Source organism: Anthonomus grandis, chromosome 5 (genome assembly GCF_022605725.1).
Source record: "Anthonomus grandis grandis chromosome 5, icAntGran1.3, whole genome shotgun sequence".
Taxonomy (NCBI): Eukaryota; Metazoa; Arthropoda; class Insecta; order Coleoptera; family Curculionidae; genus Anthonomus; species Anthonomus grandis.
The window spans coordinates 7,753,820-7,777,159 of record NC_065550.1 but is presented as its reverse complement, the minus strand read 5'-3'; the positions used below and the strand labels follow the sequence as shown (position 1 = coordinate 7,777,159).

Genomic DNA, 23,340 nt, shown 5'->3' with positions numbered 1-23,340 from the left:
TACATAATGAGAAACCATATTCTTTTAAGTTATGCGCAACCTCTCGCCCTAGCTCTACTGCCTGACTAACAGAAGACGCCCCACAGTGTTGCGTGGTATAGGGGTAATTGGACAAAATTAAAATAAGCTGTTAAAATAAAAAAGTAAACTTTGTATTTTATTTTTTTTTAACTCTTTTGAATTTTTTTACTAAAATAATGTTAAAAATATAACAAGAAGAGTTTGCTCACAACTTTCCTCGCCCAAATTAGAAAAGCAATTAATAATAAAATAACTGAATTAATTTATATTTGTCTCATAACAAACAATAAAATAAAAGTATTTGCTCAAAAAACAAGCTTTCAATAATTATATGCTAAATATTACACACTACAAATTAAACAAAAGTATTTGCTTAAAAATATTGAAAAAAAAAAACAAGTCTTCAGTGTACTAAATATTACATTACCTCTATTTTTCATAAATGACAAAAAGTTCAGAAAAATAAGTCAAAAATCTAGTCAGACTGATCATCATCACTACTTGAGGAACTAGATAGCTCTAAGCCAAAAACAGATTCTACCAGTGTGTTCTGAGAATTCTCAATAATTATATACTCTTTTATTTTAATATCATACAAAATATTTTTATTTTTTTTAGTAGATTGTCTATAAGAAGATAATTCTGGGTCAGAGGTCAGTAAAAGAGTTGAAATTATATCGGTGTTGGCATTTACCCGTGAAGTTTTTCGGCTGTTACATAATCTGATTTTTCTGAATTCTTTGTGCCTTGCTTCTAAAGCATCTTCCGCAAGTTGCCCAATAGTATCCTTAAGAAAATAAATAAATAAATAAATAAATAAATAGGCAATTCAAAAAAATCAATTATGTCACAGCCATGCACAAGAACTTTGTGCACCGAACTTGGCATATAGTACCAGCTATATAAATGTAAGTATAACCTACGAGTGTCATTTAGCAAAATGCGAAAATTGGTTATATCGATGTTACAACCAGACGCCAAAATTCTTAAAATTAAATGAAATTTTTCAATTAGTTCTTTATCGATTCCGGTTATTTGAGAGCTTAAAACAGGATTTTGAAAAAAACGCCTGGCAGTATTGCCATCATTTGTGGAGCCATATCCTGGCTTTGGCTTATCAACTATAAGACCCATTTTGCTCTTAAAATTCTCCTGGATGGTCCTTTTTGTGTTTTCTGTAATTGCTTTATTTTCTGCGCCTTTCACTTGCCAAGTTTTAATTGGCAACCGGTATGCAATATGCAACAAACACTCAAAGAACCTGATCCAGCAATGGAGAGTTGATATGCCAAAACGATAGTTTTGGGTTACTGGAGATTTATCTAAAACCGTATCAGAGTTCATTTCTTTGGGAGTGGCTCCACAAATGATGCATTTTGAACATGAGTTTGTTTCGGACAAAATATTTGCTATACTTCCATCAAACATAGTCAAAATCATCTCGTAGGAAATACTTAAATCTTTATTTTCAATTGAAGTAGTATAAACTTTCAACTCGTTTACAGACATAACCATGGCATTTTCTTCTTGACGAACAACTTCAGGATTTTCTTTTATAAAAGCGAACTTGATGGGTCTGCAGTAAAACGTAGAATTTGTTTTTGGGTTAGACCAGATTACATTATTGCAGCTATCAACTAATTTTATTGGAACCAATGCTGTTAAAAACATATATTCATCTGTATTAGATGCCGATTCAAATTTTTGCTTATATAGACTGTGTCCCGAGCTGCCATCGAAACCCCACTTACAAATAAGTTTTAGATTGAACACTTGACAAATATTTAAATTTGAAATATTAAGGATACTGTCTGTTGTTTTTTGTAACAATTCTTGAAGACCAACTTCTGCAGATATTTCTGTTACGGTAATATTATTAGGTAAATATTTTTTTTTTGTTTGCAGTAAGGCACGGTAACTCGGGAAGCAATCAGGATGTAGCGCATTTACAACAGAACGTAAAGTGTTGTATTTTCTAACTGACAGATCAATATCATAAAAAAGAGCCAGTGCTTGCTTAGTACTCAAACATTTTTTTTCAGAAGAAAATTTTTCATTAGAAGAATCCATACAGTGTTCTGTAGCGAAACGCAATTCTTCAACGGTATAGTTTTTTAGCAAAGGCTCTACTCTCCGTTTCTTTGTTTTTAAAGAAGAGTCTTCGAATGATTTTCGAGGCCTTCCGACTAAGTTTCTTTCTTCTACATGACTAAGTGAAGGCCCTTGGTTAACTTCAGTTATATCAACAGTGATAGATCCACTTAGCCATTGGCTGTGATTTTTTTCTAACTGGCTGCGGGTTCGATGACTTTTCTGCCATAAATCCTTCATTTTTATACAAAACAAATGACTTTGGTCAATTAAATGGCTTTCTGTTTCACTGCAGATATCTTCATCAAGATTTAATATTGATTTGATTTTCAAAAAAATATTTTTTTCCTTATCATTTTGATTGCTTACCAACCATTCTTCAAATAAAACTCTTTTTGGTATAGTGTAAGCCATATCTAAAAAAATTAAGAACTAAAAAAGGGGCAGTTTGGGGCAGGAAAACAACATAGTGTAATAAAGTACACTAGTTGAGGTACTAATATACAAAAAATTGTCGAGGACATATGCGGACATTTTTTTAAAAGTTTTCTCAAAGATAGCTTAATATTAAAATATTGCTATTTTTTCATTTATTTAGTATTTAATATATTAAATAAGTGAGTATAAATCAGTACATACCTATATGTAACTAAGCACCTTTGGTCACTATAACACAATATAATATTTTCTACTTATACGCACAGAACCGGAGAAATACTTATTTTAAAGTGTGGGTATTTTATATGGCGACAAAATAAACAAATTAAATGATAAAGTTTCGGAGCTCCGTTGCGTTGTTTACACGCATTTTATAAAAAAAAAATATTTGTGATAAGTGTCTGCAGCTATTTTGTAAATAGTACGGTACTTAATTTTATTATCGACCGACTTTTATTTTTGGACTTTTGTCCATTAGGCGCAACACTGTGCGCCCCTACAATAAGGTCATCCACGTAAAAACATTTTGATATGACCTTGCTTACTTGTGGCAACCTATCCTTTAACTTATTTGAAACTTCCTGCAAACACCTAGTTGCTAAGAAGGCGGCAGAAGCAGTTCCATATGTAACAGTGTTTAACCTGAAATGCTCTAAATCCCTATCTGGACTGCTTCGCCATACGATACGTCGCAAATCTCTTTGTTCCGGTGAAATATTAACTTGTCTATACATCTGAGTTATATCAGCTGTTACTACTACCTCATTTTGTCGAAACCTAACAAGAATATTAAATAACTCATCCTGAATTGTTGGTCCAACTTTCAAAACACTGTTTAACGATAACGAACTACTACTCTTGGCACTCGCATCAAACACGACTCGTAGCTTTGTCGTTGTACTAAACTCATTAAAAACAGCGTGATGCAAGTAAAAAGTCTTTGAATCACTCACAATTTCATCCTCATTAATTTTTGACATATGCCCTAAGCTGCTATATTCGTCTATAAACTGGCAATACCTTTGTTTTAATGTTGGATTTTTTGCAAATTTCCTTTCTAATGAATACATCCTATTTTTTGCTATATCCAACGATTCGCCTAACTCATTTAAATTGGATTTTGTTGGAAGATTTACACAAAATCTACCCGTTTCATCCCTAGTCGTTGTTTTTACGAAATGCTCTTCACACTCTTCTTCTTCACGCGAATGTGACGGTTTGCTAATAGGAAATTCCTCAACAAGCCAAAATTTCTCTAATTGTTCCTGAACATCCTGTACTACATGATGACTCATTACTCTATTATTAGTCCTATTCACATTCTCACTACCCACTTGCATCGCTCCCGAAACTATCCAACCCAAAACCGTTTTCTGCAAAACAGGTTTTTCTTTTCCCAATTTAATTTGACCAGCGCACAATAATTCGAAAAAGACTCCTGCGCAATAAAACATCTACTCTGGAGGATTTGTTAAAACCAGGATCAGCTAACTTGATATTAGTAGGGATGTCTAAGTCTACCATACTAAACGACGAAGAAGGTATGTTTGAAGTAACATTTTTTAACACTAAAAATGGAATATTTGCTGTGAAATTATTATGTACTGACTTAATTGTACTCTTAATTTGATCTTTTACATTAAAAGACTTGTCACCAATTCCCGAGATAGGCATACATATTTGTACCTTTAAACCCAACTTTGCTGCAAACTCCTCTGTAATACAGTTAACCTGGAACCCCGAATCTAATAAAGCCCTACACTGGATAAACTCATTTCTACAATTTCTAATTTCTATGACCGCTGTAGATAATACTATTTGACTCGATATTTGTTTTGTCCTAACATTACTACTACAAGTGGCAGCAACCTGCTTTCCGTTATCTATATCCTGAGTTCCTGTGCAAGCTACGCTATTCAAAGTGTTTCTGGAGTCCTGATGTAATATCGTATTGTGCCTACCTCTACATTTTTTACACCCGTAAGATTTACAATTTCTAACCTGATGACTCGACCGTAAACAATTAAAGCACAATCCTAAACTCTTAATCTGTTCTGTGCGCCTGTCTATATCTAATTCTAATAACTTCTTACAAGTATTGACAAAGTGGTCGCCTTTACATACCTCACACTTAATTTTAGCATTAAATTTTTCTAGTGAGTTGTCTACTGCAGCAAACGCTCTATTGCCTACATTTTTATTTGGAGCTCTGACTGACTTGTTATTACACTCAACTGTACTTAATATTCGGGCCTTATTTTCTAAAAACTCTATAAAATTGCCTAAATTAGGATCACCCTTGTACTCCGATAATGATCTTTCTTCCCACTCCTTTTTGGAATCTAAGTCTAATTTTCTACTCAGAAAGAAGATAATTAGTCTACCCCACTGCTCTATTGGCTCTCCTAAAGTCTTAAGTGCCCTTACATGTTTTTCTATATTATCAATTAGGCCTTGTAATAAATTGTGAGACTCTCTACTAAGTGGAGCTATATCAAATAGTTCTTTTAAGTGCGTCTGTATAATAATAGGCTTGTTAAAAAACCGTTTTTTCAATAAATCGATGGCTACTGCATAATTACTGCTAGTGACTTCTAAGCACTCTAAAACTCGCTTTGCCTCACCTTCTAATGAGTCTAACAAATAATAAAAACGTTGTACATTATCTAATGTAACGTTGTTATGAACTAAAGTCTGAAACGTTTCATAAAATTGTTGAAACTTGCTATAGTCACCTGCAAATTTTTGTAAACCTATACTAGGTAATTTTACCCCTACACTATGTGACTGTTGCATACCTTGACTACTATTATTTGTTAAAACCTCTCTATGTTCGAACTCATATTTTTCTACGTGGCCTCTGGCAAGCGTAACAGATCTATAGTACAACTCCTCAAATTCGTAATTAGCATCTTCATTAAATCTAGATTCGTCTAATAACTGAATTTCTAAGACAGTTTCCTCAAAACTACTCAACAAAGGTTCGACTTTCTCTAATCTAAGCTTCAACTCGCTTATACCATTGCTAAGATTTATTGTTTCCAAAAAAACCGAAAATTTTCTAATTTGCTCTTTAATTTGTTCTAGTTTTTTCAAAAACCTATTCAAAAATTCATCCTTTTCCGCGGATGATGTTTTCTTACCCATCGTGTCTGTCTAACAACAAGCTAATTTTTAACAAAAAATATTCTAAGTTCAAATCTATAAAAATCAAGCAAAATTCAATGTAACTCTAACCCGACGAACTCGTTTCTTGACAGATTATTTTATTGGCTGCGCGCCGGCCGGGGCCAACCAACTAGGATCTATGTTTGAACCGATCCGAAATACCCCCAACTTCGACTCGGCATGGCAACGTGAGTACGCCGCGTTCCCGCGTTGCTACCCCGCTCGATACACGAAAATGACCTTAAAAAACAAAATTAAATTTGCCGACCTCTTCTGCTATCCTGTTACAGTTTTCGTATAATTATTATTTAATAACCGATTTTACGAGCTGGAACCGGCCGATTTTCTAAACGACAAGCTTCAATTTTGTTCTTTCTACTGCAAAAATACTACGACACGATATCTAAATACGTAAATTGATCAATGGCAATTTATTCCCAGGCTACATTATCAAGGCTACTTTTTTCTAAAAACAACTAAAAATTTCTAGCGGAATAAACACAAGCAATACTATAAAAATGCAAAATTCGATCAATATTTACGGCTCTCCTCGATACTACGGACTTACATGATGGCTTCTCCGCCGGCCGTGATTTACCTAATTTTCCACAAAACACCGTGGAAATCTAGCAATAAATCCGGCTCGAAGGACCAATATTGAGGGGTTGCTATTTCAAACCCTATTTATTGTCTCTTGATGAAAGGAAACTAATTATTGTAAGCAAAATGGACTGTATTTTCTAGTAAACCCTAAACTATCTATCATGGCCGACGGCTGGTTACAAAAGAGAGCGAGATCGTCCTTGTGGCCACGCACCTTCACATTTGTGTTAGCCATGTTGCCAGATTTAAAATACGAGATACATGAGTTAGAGATGACTAGCCAGACACATTACATTATAACTAATGAGCATAAAGGTGATATACAGTGTTGCAATATTTCAATACTCATAGCATATTATTACAACAAACATAGCCTTCTCTGCACCATTTGACAAACGCCTGGTCCTCTAAAACTAATCCAAGCCCAAACGTTTATACTAAAACGTCCACTATGATTAGTCTTATGTGCATATCTTTTATCACATCTGGTATTAGAAGGCCTGCAAACGCAGATGTTTGCCATTATTGCACGATTGAAAGGTTTTTTTCATCCGAAAATATTACCGTTTCTTATATGTTGTTTTGGTGTGCATATTGATGGGCAAATTCCAATCTTCTCTGTTTGTTTGCTTCAGTCAAAAATATTTTATTTGTTGCCCAGCAACTTTTAATTTCCGAATTTCTTATCCTACTACGAGCTGTATTAGTAGAACCAGGAAAATGCGTTTCTTCTTTCGCCTTTATTGATGTTTCAAACCGATTGTTACTTAGAAAGCCGGTAGACCAGAACCTGGATTTCTTACAATAGCTCCATATTCTGCAATTTTGCCTTAGCTAAGGACACGGTATTTTTACTAATGCCCAATGCTTCTGCGATTCTTCTTATAGGAACTCCATCCATCAGACGAGTGTATATTATCGCTTTTTGTTGAGGAGATAATGCAGGCATTTTGAAAGAACGATTTTGTTGACGCGGCTGTCAAACAAAATTAAAAGGTACTAGGGTTAGTTTTTTGTTCATATACATGTTCAATTTCTTCGACCTGTAGCAAGTACCAAGAAAGCTTAACAGATTTTTCATTCTGGTGTTAAGCGAATCGGAAGTGCTTAAATTGCCGGACGCAAACTCTTGTCAAATTCGTAAAAGTTATTTTGGTAAACGATTTTATAACCGAAAATTAAAGAGAAATATCTTGAAATTATAAATATCCACCAACAATGTTTTGAATCGCATGGTTTTTTTAAACACCTTTCTGTTACAGTAGAGTAGTATAATAGTGCAAAAAAGAACTACTCTTATTTGAACACAAAGGTGTTAAAAGTTTCTATAAATCTTATATGAGCAAATAATATCATATGGAATTCGATTGCTGTTAAATATCGTTTAACATATCCAATAAAACGCTTTTTTTTAATGTTTAACTTTAAAACGCAAATTTTAATTTTAAAGATATAGATTTAATTGGGTATTAAGGAGTTGACCAGCGGTCTTAATTTATTTACATTAAGTTATTTTAGAATATTATCACCCATTCTAGTTGTGTATATATTTTTTACCCAAATGATATAAATTTTATCAAATGTTTTAAAATAGAACATATTATAATTATTAAAATTATATATTGTTGAATTTGTAATATGTAACATATAGATAATAAATTATAAGATTATTGCTTCAATGTTTGTTTTCTTAAACTAAAACCGAAAATAAAACGCTGCCATAATATGAAATTGGTTTATTAAACAAAATATTCCAATATAACAATATAAATCCATCTTTAAAAATGATATCTAAAATTAACACATAAAGGTGTTTAAATATGACCCTTTTCCTTCAATTTGCTGATCAGAGTATCGACATCAGGCACAATTTGACCAGCCTGCCTAGTTGGTGGATCCTCTACACTAACTATCTTTATTCTAGGAGTCGTGTCGACTCCCAAATCTTTTGGAGTCAATTTCTGGATTGGTTTCTTTTTGGCTTTCTAAAATATACATAAAAGATTATAGAAAACATTTATAGAAAGTATGATATACTTTACCATAATATTGGGCAATGTGGCATATCTAGGCTCATTCAGTCTCAAATCAGCACTAATAACTGCCGGAAGCTTACATTTAATAACTTCCAAACCGCCATCAACTTCCCTGGTTACTGTAATCTCTTTATCGCCTTTTTCTATCTATAAAAAATCGAAAATAAGTACATAACAAATTCCCAATTTTTTAAAATTACCTTTGAGGCAAAAGTAGCTTGAGGCCAATCTAAACAACCTGCAATCATTTGAGCTGTTTGATTACAGTCATCATCAATAGCCTGAAAATAAAATTCTTTTATTTTTGCCTGTATTAAAAGTTTTTGTAGACATACTTGTTTGCCTACAATAACCATATCGGCCTTCTCTTGCTCAGCGAGCTTGGCCAGGATCTTAGATACATGAATTGGCTGTAAGGTTTCATATTCTGGTCCCGAGATTTCAACATGAATGCCTTTGTCTACACCCATGGCCAAAGCAGTCCTAAAAAGTTTTTTTAATTTATTAAATAATATGTTTAATAAAGGTAGCTATTTTTAAAGAGTATAAATTAAAAATAGGAGTACCACAAGAATATCTAGTTTTTTAGAGTTAAAATAATGTTTGACAGATGTGTACATCATTGGGACTTTCTAGTGCTCTAGTGTCTCCAGTGCTCTGTTCTATTTTTTCTTAACCTGTTACCTCTACCTTCAAAATTGGTGATGCATGCATGATCGAGATCTCGGAAACTGCCAGAAAGAGAGAAAACGGTTAATTGGGAGAAGTTTTAGAAAATTGAATTTGAAAAATAAATATTTTGGAAAAACTAAAATGATAAATTTTCGAAAATTCTATCTGGCTTCGAGTTTCTTTCTTTACCAAAATTTTTAAAATTTGTATCTGGCTCTATCTAATTATTAATCTGGGTACGTTGCATTGGAAAATTGTTTTAGTTACTGTAAAAAACGTTAGAAACAAAAATAAAAAAGATTCTTTGAATTTTCGTTTTTTTTTTCGGAAATATTCAGATTTTGAAAAAAAAATTATAAACTTTAAATTACGTAACTTTGTCTCAATTAATTAAATGAAATTTAATCGAAGATTAATTGAAAAAACTTAAAAAGGTACAAGGTCGATTAGACCTTGTACCTTTTTAAGTTTTTCGAGATCCCAAAACATTTCGAACTTGGGACACTGTACAGATTTTAATAAATTTCATAAATATAATTTTAGCGTCTTTAAAATATCTTGAAAACCACATATTATCAAATAATATTGAAAACTAAATAGCACTTATTTGCAAATACAATTCCTTAAAACTTTTTCCATTTAACCTTTTTTCTGGCTCCAAGTTTCCGAGATTGCAATAAACAATAATGCACCATGAATGTTGGACGAGTAGTATAGGACGACACAATTGAGGCAGGGCTTTTCAGTTGTGCCTTCCTGCTTTAAGGAACTAAGGAATTATTGGAAAAGGAAATTCACAATGATATTCTGATAACCGTATTAATAGTCATGAATGCATTCTCTGCTTTTAAGTCAACTATCATTTTACCATTTTTTATCTTAATGTTATAAAAATTTATGTCAGCAGACTCGTATTAAATTTTTTGTTTAAAATATTTTAAATTTTCAAGATTACGAGGTGAAAATGTCAGAGGATGTACTTTGTTAGTGAACAAACATATAGCTGTTCTATAATTGTCTGTTGGGCCATAAAAGGACACAAAATTATCATATGTGTAAATTAGAAATTTAATATTTACCCGAATTATAAAATATTAAGTAGGTACGATTAATGGCAAAAAATTTAAATATATGTACATACATTTATACCTGAGTTTAGTGCGAATTAAAACTTGTGGTGTTAGGCCTGTAAGTATTATACCTACCTTAAGTACCTAGGGTCTAATATAAGTAAGAAGAAATGGAGTGTGACAATTTAGTTCTAATTAAATTCTTTACGAGTTAACTTAAGTGGCTATTGTTGTAAGGAAGTTATTTTTTTGTGGCATTACAGCGCAAAAATGTGGGAGCATGGACGGTCTCTGATAGTGGGCCATCCTATAGTAACACCTTTAGAAGCATGCATTTAAGTTCTGATGCTAAAGAAATAATATAAAAAATTACCAATCTTTATTATCAAGAAATTTAAACTTAGACGAGACGTGTGGTTTGACAAAACCACCTTTGTCTACAGTTAAGGATTTAATAGGGAAACCCACAATTTCTAGGAGAAAGCGAACCGACTCTGGCTCCTTGAAATGTGTGGATGAGAGTGATTTGGATCTATTAAAAAGAAAAATTTATCAGATGTATGAAGAACCTACTGTTCGGTTGAAAACACTTCGATTAAAAAGACTTGACAACAGTGTAAGCGGCAACCGCGCTCCGTCATAGACAATTTCTGGGAAGCACTCCTGGAGCTTCGTCAACAACTACGAGGCAGTATTGCGAGAGAAATCATCGTGTTGTTAAGCTCCTGTTTTTTCTCTTCCTTTTTTATCTCTTGTAAAACAAAACATATCAATCTATTGTACCTAATATTAAGAAGGGTTATTAATATAAATCAGTAATTTTAACGTGTAGTTGCCTTTCTTTTATTAGTTAACGTTAGCAGTGTCAGAACAAACCCAACATACAGTCCACGTTTAACATTTCCAACCCTTACTGTGGTTACCCTAAGAAAAAGAATAATTAAAGATGAAATAAATATTTCTTGTAGCCAAACAATATGGAGTCTCAACGATTACGGGAATGGCGTGATAAATATTTAAAGGCTATAGGACGATATAGGAATGAATGATTACCTTGACGAAACTTGGTTCCACAGTCATGATACTGCACAAAAGGGATGGAGTGACTCCTCAAAAAAATGTCACATTAACATAATGCTAATTACCATAGTCATCAAGTAGTCAATTAGTCAAGTTACTTTGTTCTAACAGTACTAAAGCAGAAATTCAAAATTGATAGACAATTTGAAGAGACGTACAAAAAACGAGAACTTTTAGAAGTACTAACAGCTTTTTCAATAAATAAAAAGTATTTGTGTGATAAACTGGGTATACAGTGTTGCGTCTACCTCTACATTATTGTGTTTTAAATCCCATTGAACTTATATGGCATCAAGTTAAATCGAATATTCAAAGAAATAGTACTTCCCCAGCATTAAATGCGTCTGTAGTGGAATTAATAAAAAGTGTAGTAACAGTATTACAACTGATAGTTGGAAAAACTCCATACAACATGTTATAAAAGTAGAAAATTTTTACTCATCTAAAAATACCAATGCCACTAAAAGATTGAATTTGTATACCGCCCGACCCCCCCAAAAAACCCTGCCGGCATCGAATGCAAGCAACGGCCTCTTAATAATAAGTTTAGACAATGATATTCGACACAAACTGCCAGTGTTGCCAGATGCATACTTTTCCAACTGGGTATCTGTGTGTCAACAACAACAAACTTTAACAAACCAGATCTCATCATTGTTTACTTCGAACTTCAACACCACTAAGGGAAACCAGTGCCTAAAGTTGAACTTCAGAAACTGCTGAGAGTTACATCATCCACTAACCTTCACGTAGTTGGCTGCAGTTACTGTTCTTTTAGATCAATTCTAAACAAACTGATTCGAATCCAAAACAATACAATGAGTAAACACTTATGCGAGAACAATATTCAATTCACTCCACTCATAAATAGTAACAAAATTGGGACTATCGATTACAAGACCAAACGAGAATTAATCGCCATCCTAAAAAAGTATTTAAAGTGTCCCACAATTAACGACATCTCCCACAGAAATTTTCGTCGACAAAACTGTCACCTAAATCTCCTTTGATCCATATATTTTTCATTTCATATCATAATCTATTTTGTCTACCCTCTCTAAGATAGTTGAAAAACTTGCAAAAAGCAGAATTTTGTCCTTTTTACATCATAATGGCATTTTGTCTGCAAATCAGTTTGGATTTCAAGCCGGTAAAGGGACTCATGATGCTGTTTTTAGCTTTTTGGAGAGCGTCTATGTGTCCTTGAATTCTGGAGAGTCATCGGCGGTAGTGTTTTGTGATCTATCCAAAGCATTTGACTGTGTGGATCATGGAATACTGTTATCTAAGCTCGATAAATATGGTTTTAGAGGCGTAGCGTTGCGATGGCTTGAGTCCTATCTATCAAATCGTACTCAGAAGGTTACAGTGTCTGGGCGTTTGCCTGCTTCTAGATCGCTAAAATGCGGCATTCCCCAGGGTTTAGTGTTGGGACCACTGTTATTTTTACTGTATGTGGATGACTTGAGTTAATTGAAACTGCAGGGCAAGGTGGTTCAGTTTGCTGATGATACCACCATACTATGGAGCCATAAAAATTCTGATTATATTAAGACTTGTATCCTTGAAGACCTTCAGATTTTATCAGGGTGGTGTGCTTCCAACAGGCTCGTGTTTAATGTAAGAAAGACGTCTATTATGGGGTTTAAGTGCGATGTTCAGGGTCTGATGTTTGACGAAAATTTCCTCTTGCAGAATAAACGGTGCTGCAAGTTCCTAGGAATTACCATTGATGGTCGCCTTCGGTTTGAAGATCATATTTTACATTTAGCTGGGAAATTATCTTCTGGATGTTTTGCAGTAAGAATGGCAAAACAAGAGCTGGGAGGGGTGGTTGCACGTTCAGTGTACTTTTCACTTATTGAATCTCATATTCGGTATGGCTTGCCTTTTTGGGGTTTAACCAATAAGGGGCTACTTAACATTATCTTTGTTATTAAAAAAAAACAGTTAGATACCTGTGTTCTGCTAAGTTAAGAGATTCTTGCAAACCCTTCTTCATTTCTGAAAAAATCTCTTCTTTATAAATAACTCTTTTTTCACTCTTTATCTTAGAAACAGCTGCTCTTATTCAAAAATTCTTCCAAACTCTCTGACACTGGCTATTTGACTCGTCGTGTAAATGTTGTTCCCCTACCTATTCCTACGTCTTCCCTTACCAAAAACTCATTAATTTACATAAGTAAAAAAATTTACAATCATGTTCCTCTATGTATTAGACATATATCGGATGTTAAGAAATTTAAAAGAGAATTAAAGTCGCTTTTATTGGCTAAGGCATATTATAACCTGGATGACTTTTTTAATGATAGGTTTTAACCTTGGACATGTTGGAAAGTTGTCTTTTTTTCCTTTTTTTTTCTCTAGTTTTGTCAACAAGTTTACCTTTATTTAGTAATTGATTGTTTTATTTGGTTATCTTTAATTCAAGTATGTTCAAAAAGTTTTGCCTTCTTGTGTTTAATTTTGTTCATTGTTTTGTCAATTTTTGAAATTGTATTTTTGTTTTGTTTTTTTTAGCTTGTAGGATGCTTGTACACAAGATTATTCTTACGTAATATAGCACATTTTCTTTCTTTCTTTCTTTCTATCTCAGCCTATAATTAAACTGGCCTCAAAACAAATATCTCAGAGATATCTAACGCTGTATAGAGTTCCAACTAGGACCTCATATTTCTGACTGAACGTGGCTAAACGACGACATTCACAGAAATTAGAAATATTTACATCAAAATACCGAATATATCGCGTTGAGAGAAACTATGCGGCACTCAACAGAGGGATGAAAGAAAGAAAGAAAGAAAGAAAATGTGCTATATTACGTAAGACAACAAAATCTTGTGTACAAGCATCCTAAAAACTAAAAAATTGGTGGAAGACTTATCGCTATTGGCTCAGGTTTTAGTTCCAGAGGTCTTCTTTGCTCCAAGGGTTCAGTATTCTACGACTCATGGACACTCATAATATCGGGCTTGGTTTGTTCTGTATATTTCCCTCCTAACTCAGCCAGTGTCTATGAAACATTTATTAAAACTTTGTACTCTCTAAAACGCAAACACAAAAAACTTTCTATCTGTGATGACTTTATTCTATCCCAAATACAATGGAGTCTGGACCAACGAATTCTGGTTCCTAATGATTTGGTCACATTTGTACCAAAACGTTAGTTACTAAGATGCTTTTTAATGAAATACAACAATTGAATCACATTCCCAACGAACAAAACAAATATCTGTACCTTTCTTTTGGCGATCATTTTTCTGACGGGAATTTGAGCTCAGCCTGTGTACCTAACCGCATACCCATTTAAATCGTGTTTAATCTTGGAAACCTTGACATATGTCTGGACACTGACAAAAGCTTGGACCACGATTTCTTTAGGGCCGACTTTAAAGAAATCGTAGGACTTCAGAGAAAACCAGGGTTTGAGCAACTACTTTTCGAATGCCGAATATAGCAGAGTAGAAAAATCCAACGACGTTGACGAGGCCGCAGAAGGGTTCTACTGAATTTTATATTATCGAATCAATCTGCTTCTACTAAGAAGGATTAAAAGCAGCAGAAAACACGAAATAAAATAGATGGTATAGAAAACATTCAAATAAAAACATAAATCAAAAGAACTGGGCATATAAGCATTTATAAAATCTAAAAACAGAGACGACTATTTACACTACTTCTAGCTTCGACGTGAACTCAAACATCAAATTGACTTAAACTACCTACTATATGTTTCCACTACCAAATAAATGCCGCCTGCAACTATAAAATACTTCTGAACTCACTAGGAGTAAGTGAGATTCAAAATATTGGTTGGTCTCCTAAAAAGGATAAAAGGATGAGGCACACCGTTAAAAGGAGCACTCCTCACGACATTGCTGAGACGTCCACTGACTGTTTTCAGGACTGTTACAGGGCTATTCTGGTTTTACACTTCCAGCTGTCATAGAAACAGAAAGCGCCAACCTATCACACGTTTTTGCAGATGTACACCGGTTGGGCACTCCAATAGATAATTTGCTACTGAATTTTTATCGGAATGCAAGGCTAGAAAAGCTTAATAATGTTGAACTTGTTTTTAAAGATAACTCAGAATATTATATATACATGTAATTTAAAAGAATAAAATCAAAAATTATGGGTATTGATCAAATAAGTTATAAGCTTTTTTTTTGGCATTGAGCTTATTGCTGCATTTCTGAAAAAGCTGTTTAATTTATCTCTACATAAAGGAGAATTTCTACAAAGGTGGAAAACTTCTATTATCAAGCCCTTACCAAAACAAAATATAATTGAAAATTCTTCATATCTAAGACCAATTTCTCTTTTACCAATCTTTGCCAAAATGTTTGAATTAAATCGTGTTGGATATGTTGCTTGATTTGGTAAATATGCATGAAATCAAACCGTCAGTACAGTCTGGTTTTCGGAAAAATCATGGAACAGCCACAGCCCTGACAGTTTCAGATTTCAGTAAGGCTTTTGACCTCATAAATTATGAGATGCTGTTGTCTAAAATGAACTTCTTCGGTTTTTCAGCGAGTGTTTGCAAATGGTTCCAAAGTTATCTTCAGCTGAGGACACATTGTGGAACTGTATGGACCAAGATCTGAACCTCTTGTTCCTGGTTATGGAGTTCCAGAGGGTAGTATCCTCGAACCCTTATTATTTAGCATCTACACTAGCGATCTTCCAGAGCAGATCCGGTTTTGCTTCGTCAATCTTTATTCAGATAACACACAGCTGGTATCCGAATTTCCTCCTCATAATGCTTGTCAATTTTAGCAAATTAACGAGGAGTTAAACTCAATATTCAAATGGTTAAGACAGCATGTGATAATTTAGAATGCTAACAAGAGCACATACTTACTCATAGGTTCTAATAAAATTTCTTCAATTTAAATTTACTACTTTGCATATAAATAACAGTGTTCTTCCTTATTCAGCATCAGTAAAAAATCTTGGTGTTTTTTGATGAGGTCCTAAACTTTCAGGTACATGTCAATAAAAAATTAACCTGCATGTATACTTTACTTAAAAGTTTGTATCAATTTAAATATAATTTGCCCGAAAATATCAAATTAATGTTTGTGGAGGCTCTTGATTGGCCACAGCTAGATTACTGCAATGTTGTTTTTTACAATTACATCGCTCTTGAAATAAAAAAACAAAATTTAGTTAGCTCAAAATGCCTCTATGAGATTTGTTTTCAACATACAAAAATTTGACCACATAACACCAACATATGTTGACAATAAAATACTTAAAAATGAACAGAAAGCAGCTTTACATTTTGGTCAGTTTGTTTATTTGGTCCCTAAATATCTTTCAGATTATTTCACAGCAAGACAAGAAGTCAGTAGTCATAGCCTAAGAACCGTTATAAGGTTTCAAATACCACTGCATAGAACTGAAGGTTTTCAAAACTCATTTGCCTATCAGGGTGTATTTTTGTTAGACTCTGAAGTATATAACTTAATAAGGTCATGCTCAATTTTCGCTTTCAAGAAGAAATATAAGGCTTTTTTGTTGGAATGATATATACCTTTTTTGTAGTGTTAAGTATTTTTTAAAAATGAGTTTAGCAGAAAGTAGTACAGTATTAGTGGGCAGTTTCAATAGAACAAATTTTTTTCAGGTAGCATAGGAGAACACATTATGTGAATGTTACCTTTTTTGTAATATTTTGTTGTTGCATAATAAACGTTTATTTATTTATCACATTACCAGTTCTCACTCGAGATGATTCTTCGCAACTCAGCACATTAAAGAGCGCCGGGTCTGATGGAGTACCGTCCGTACCGTTAAAACAATTTTGCAGTTCTCTTGCCAATACCCTGCGTGTTCTGTTTTAGAAATCCATTAACAGCGGGGTCTTTCCAGCTGTGCAGAAGCAATCGTAGCTTGTGTCCTTTTTAAATCTGGACAGCGCCAAGACGTAAGGAATTACTGTGGAGTCTCTTTGTTGCCGGAAGCGTCAAAGGTACTGGGATCCATTATCACAGATGAGCTTTCTGCTGCATTCAAACATAAAATAACACAGGAACAACATGGGTTTACTAAGGGCAGATCAACGGCTAACAATCTCGCAGTTTTTTTAAGATTACTTGGTGAATGCAATGGAGCAGGGATATCGACGTGGTTTATACCGAATTAACGTAGGCCTTTGGCCGAGTGTGGCACCAGCTTCTCATCCAAAAGCTCGCCACATCTGGTGTTTCGGGGGCCTATATCAAGTGAATTAAGTGGTATCTTGGCAACCGCAGGCAGTGTGTAAGAGTTGATAATATTCTGTCGCGTGAAATTGATATTACGTCGGGCGTGCCTCAATTATCCCTCCTGAGTTCTGTGTTATTTTTAATTTTTTAGACAGCGTCGTTTGTCATTTTTGTAATAGTAAATGTCTATTATACGCAGACGACCTCAAACTATATGTTACGATAAAAAATAAGGACGACTCTCTAGCACTTGTTTCAAAATTAATGTTAATAAATTTAAAATGATGTGCTATTTTACACGGACAAATAGAATGCAATTACCTGCAAAATAGAGTCGCCTACAACAACGCACTAACTATGGATAACAAGGCTTTTGTCACGATTTGACAAAATTATATTCTAAGGTAAACATTTTTAAGTACAACTTAGTGACTTTCAAAAACCCTGTAAAAAATCCTAGTATAGGCCAATTTTAGAAACATTTTTCAGATTTTTTTATAGTACTATTTAGAGTGTTTTGATTGTGTAACTCTGTACTTTTTGTGATAAATAAATAAATTACTATGGAAATATATCATATTATTAATGTAATTGAATAGATATCTAATACAATTTAATTTAATGAGAGTAGGATGGAAAAGTTAGTAACCTTTAATAACCTTTTTTTTAACCTAGCCTTTCCTCTATACTGTTTTAAATCGGGTATAATGTTGTATGTAACATGACAAATCTTTGCTAAAACTCAATGAGGGTGCAAAATAATTTGTAGCCTTTTCCTGGCTGCATCATTAGTGGAAAACTACTGAATAGCCCCCACTTTCTTTCGATAATAATTTACTTAAAAAAAAGACTAGTTCCATTTTATTTCCAATGGTAACAATTATTGTGTTCTGTAGTAAGACATAAATAACATAAAATAAGTAATATCCTACACTGAGTCATGATGTTCATGCAATTTATTTGATTTACTTTAACATTATCTAGTGACTAAGTTCATTAGAACTATCTATTACATAGACAGAAATGTATTTTTAAAGTTATTTATATGAAATAAATAAGTTCCTATTTATTAAATACTTATCAGAATGCATGCAGTGGTTTTTTACACAGTTATGAAAATTATATTTTGAGCAAAAACAAATATGATTAAATATAAATTACCTCAGAACTTCCTGAGATTGTGCAGGTCCACATGAAACAGCAATAATCTCAGAAGCAATTTTCTTCTCTTTCATTCTCACTGCTTCTTCAACAGCAATTTCATCAAAGGGGTTCATAGAATGTTTGACTCCATCAGTTACTACCCCAGTTTTGTCTGGTTTTACTCTTATCTGTAAAACAAATAAATTTAAAAAGAATTAGGGGAAATTTTCGATTAAAGTTCCTAAAATTTTGCTAAATTTGTTGTGGAGAAAAATGGAATTGAAAGTCTTACCTATAAATTACTAACTACTATTTTAAATAAAAAGTACAAACCTATACCAATTAGACTAAACTACCTTAAGATATACATTTTCAATAAAATCTCATAAAGTACATGAATCAACTCAATTTGGAAAGTCGCTGTCCTTTACATTGTTGGTTAGGAATTGATTTATGCTATAAAAACTTTTATTTATCAGGTAGATCTTAACAATTTTTTAAAAGGCAATAGTGGTAGTGCTGGACAAACTGGTGCATAGCGGAGAATTGCGTTCCATGTTCTCAGTCAAACAAACCAAACTCCAAGGTCATTTTAAGTTCTTGTTTCATGCTGATGGACCTGAAGGGAAGTTCCATATTTTTATGGGCATATAGGAAGCACTCAAGAATGTACTGAAAAGGTGAGGTACTGAGAACATAGCTCTGCAAAGCACCACCTGACATCATATCAATATCCAAGATAAGAGAGGACCCCAACTGCTCTGCTCTACAATCTGAAGACTCTGGCAGCATGTGCAGAGTGTCCTCACACTACTAGACAATATACACAGACTGAATGGATAAGATTGTGATGTGCCATTAGACCTGCTTATCTTCAATTTTGGTTAGATTTCTCAGAACAAATATTCCAGATGTAATTTTTTTAGAGATAGAGTTTATGTGTTGTTCAAAAGTCAATTATGGGGTCAAGAAAATTTCTCAGGAACTTAGTCATATGTTCAGTGTTTGCCACATTCCAATTCGATATGTTAGCCTGCAGCCAGTCATTCACTATCTCAGTTTCTCAAGAGAAAGTAAGGAATTGTTTTACTTTCTCTGCCTCAGAAACCTTTTAAAAGACTGGTATCAGGATAGGGTGATAATTATTAGGATCAAAGTGATCATCTTTTTTACAAACAGGAATGGTTTTGCTAAGTTTAAAGGTGGTGGGATAAAAACTCTCCCTTATGCACAGTTTAGTTAAAGAATGGATAATAACATTACTCATTGAATGCATTGAATGCAGAGGGATTTAAATTCAAATTCAATATATTACATGCAAAATACATAATAGTCAAAGTCAAAGTCAAAGTCAAAAATAGCTTTATTGTTACATAACATCATCTGTTGTTAACAAAGCATTATATAAAATCTTAAAGATAGTTGACAACATAATCTTTTACAAAAATATAAAAATTTTAACAATTCTTACATACATAGAATATAGAACACACCCAAAGAAAGGGTAGTAAGAATTCACATTACGCTGCGCAAAATTCTTCACTGTCAAAAGATTGTATTTAAAAACTCGTCTACAGAATAAAATGATTTAGCAAGCAAGAGTTTCTTTATATTTTTCCTAAAACGTTTTTCACAATTTATTAGCCTTATATAAAGGGGTAGGTGGTTAAAAAGCCTTCTGCCCCCATATACAAAAGAGGACTTAATCTGCTCACTTTTTGGGATAGGTAGAGGTAAAGAGAAGGTTGTTCGGAGATTGTAACCCGAGGAGGGGGGGCCAAGTTGATGGCGATATTTTTTGTGGATAAGACAAACAGTCTCTAAAATAAAAAGGCATGGCAATGTCAGGACAGAGTGTTTTAAAAACAATGGCCTACAGGGGCTACGAAAGGGAGCTGCACACATATAGCGTATGGCTCTTTTTTGCAAAATAAATAGAGAACTGAACAAATACTGAGAGCACACACCCCAAAACACAATACCGTATCTCAGATACTCTCTCTTTCTGATGCTATTAATATTTCATTTCAGTTGGGCACATTTCCTCTTTGCCTAAAATTAGCAAAAATTTTGCCTCTTTATAAGGGTGGTGATCGTTCTAGTCCATCCAACTATAGGCCGATTTCAATTTTGTCTACTTTATCTAAGTTAATTGAAAGACTTATGAAGGATCGTCTTTTAAAGTTTCTTCTGGGGGAAGGGGTTCTTCGAGATGAACAATTTGGTTTTCTATCAGGGAAAAGCACCTCTGACGCTATGTTTGATTTCTTGTCCAAACTTCTCCAGGGTGTTAATGGAAGAGAGGCGACTGCGGCGGTGTTCTGTGACTTGTCCAAAGCTTTTGATTGTGTGAGTCATAGGATACTGCTTCAGAAGCTTTCTGCTTATGGAGTTAGGGGTGTTGCACTGAAGTGGTTTGAGTGCTATTTGTCTGGTCGCGAGCAGTCTGTGTACCTTAATGGTGACTTTTCTGGTAGGGAGTCTGTGGATTGTGGTGTTCCACAGGGGTCAGTTCTTGGTCCCCTTCTATTTCTTGTATACATTAATGATCTTATTACTCTTAGCATATGTGGACATTTTACATTGTTTGCTGACGACACAACGGTTTTATGGTCGAATAAAGATCCCAAGCAGCTTGTCAGAGATGTTGCAACCGATCTCCTGAAATTAAAGCAATGGTGTGATTCCAATCAACTTTGCTTAAATATGTCAAAATCCCACATTATTGGTTTCAATTTTCAAGCTGAGAGTCTTGATTTTGGTGAGAACGCATTGGACATGGTAGACAATTCTGCATTTCTTGGTTTAGTCATTGATAAAGATTTAAAGTTTTCTGACCATATAATAAAGTTAAATAAAAAACTTGCTTCTGGCTGCTTCTCTGTTAGGGCAACCGTTCATGAACTGGGGAGATATGTTGCTCATGATGTGTACTTTGCTTTGTTCGAGTCGCATTTAAGGTATGCTCTTCCATTTTGGGGTGCATGTTCAAATTATCTGTTTCAGTCTGTTTTTGTGCTGCAGAAGAGGGCTGTCAGAAGTTTATTTAGGGCCCATTCTAGAATGCATTGTGGTAATCTTTTCAAAGAGAGCCGTATTTTGACCCTACCATCATTATTTATTTTGGAAACTGCATGTTTAATATTCAAAAATAAGAACAGTTTTCCAATCCGACATCACAGTTATCCTACCAGACAGATTAATAATATTCCCCTTCCTATTCCTCATTTTACATCTATCAAAGATTCATTTATATATCGCGGTTTAATGATTTATAATCACATTAGCGTGGAATTAAGAAGTGTTCAGTCTTTGCGCCAGTTTCGTTGTAAACTGAAGTCATATTTGCTTCTAAAAGCCTTTTATTCGATTGAAGACTTTTTTAAGGCTGAGGATGTTGTGTAGTAGATGCTAAGCTTTTAATCTGTTAATTTTAATTTTGAACATACCTTTATGTGACCCTTTATCTCTGCTACCTTTGTCTACATGCATGTATTTTATTTTATAAAGATTTTGTTTGTAACATTTTCTCTTGCATTTTTTTTTTAGGCATTTTATATGTTGTATAAATTTTGTATATTTGTTTTGTAAAATCTGATTTGATTGTATTTATTTTCTGAAGCTTTGTCAATAAAATTCGTGTACATGTACCAAATTTTCGACAATAAAGTACTTGAAAAAAAAAAAAAAAAAAAAGATAAGACTCTATAAGAGCATGGTAGGCAATTTTGGCCACATCACGTCCCAGAGAATGTGTTATTACTCTAATAGCATAACAGTTGGATGATAACTTCCCTAATAAAGAGGAGATATGATTTTCAAATTTTAATTGCTTATTAATCGTCAGACCCAAAAATTTGCATGTTTTTGAAGGACTTCCAAAGTTACATTTAAAATATTAGTGTTAGAAATATTAAAAGTTAATCTATTAGATTCACATTATGACTTTACAAGAATTAAATCTTCATCAACAATATTCTTTAACCTCTTAGTGTCAGTGTCATGCCAAAGTAATGTTGTATCATCCGCGAAGATAGTAAATTTGCCCCTAATTGGAATTTGAGAGATATCATTGACATATAGCAGGAACAATATTGGTCCAAGAACAGAACCCTGGGGTACACCAGCGTCCATATTCAGACGGGATGACATATCATTGTCAAAGAATACCCTTCTTGTTCTTCCAGATAGGTAAGAACGAAACCAGTCGAGAGCAACTCCTCTGAATCCATAGGTTTCTAGCTTCTGTAGCAGTTTTCTGTGACTTACACAGTCAAACGCCTTAGATAAGTCACAGAACACCGCCGCCGCACTCTCCCCAGCGTTCAACCCCATGTACAGACTCTCTAAAAAATTGAAAATAGCATCAGATGTACCCAGTTTCATCCGGAATCCAAATTGCTGATGGTTAAGAACATTATGCCGTTTCAGAATATACACTAATATATATATTCATATATATTAGTGTATATATATATATATATATATATTCAGAATATACACTAATAATAGCATATACACAAGTCAAAATAACTATATAGGGCAAAACATTAGTTGCATATTAAAACTTGAAGAGATTTAAAATCACACAGTACACTTTAAAAAACTTAAACCTATTACTAAACGATAAAAAACATTAATTATTAAATGCACTGATGAATTCTGTGGCATCATAAATAGCTCTCTTGAGCAAAATTCTTCGTACTTTAAGCTTAAATTTATTAAATGAAAGGACCTTAAGGTCTTGAGGAAGAATATTAAAGAATTTAATTCCAAGACAATTTGGCCCACTCTGACACC

The 23,340-nt window shown here is 33.7% G+C and overlaps 1 protein-coding gene across 1 annotated transcript in view; it reads right to left on the bottom strand.

The window, feature by feature from the left end:
• Positions 1-8,042: 8,042 nt before the first annotated feature.
• Positions 8,043-23,340, bottom strand: part of LOC126736799 (electron transfer flavoprotein subunit beta) — a 29,821-nt gene continuing 14,523 nt past the window's right edge. The window contains exons 2-6 of the mRNA XM_050441358.1: positions 18,559-18,728; positions 8,693-8,840; positions 8,558-8,638; positions 8,364-8,504; positions 8,043-8,306 (exon numbers count right to left, since the gene is read on the bottom strand). Of these exons, the coding sequence (XP_050297315.1) occupies positions 8,136-8,306; positions 8,364-8,504; positions 8,558-8,638; positions 8,693-8,840; positions 18,559-18,728 (711 nt within the window). The 3' untranslated portion in view covers positions 8,043-8,135. The remainder of the gene's footprint in view (positions 8,307-8,363; positions 8,505-8,557; positions 8,639-8,692; positions 8,841-18,558; positions 18,729-23,340) is intronic.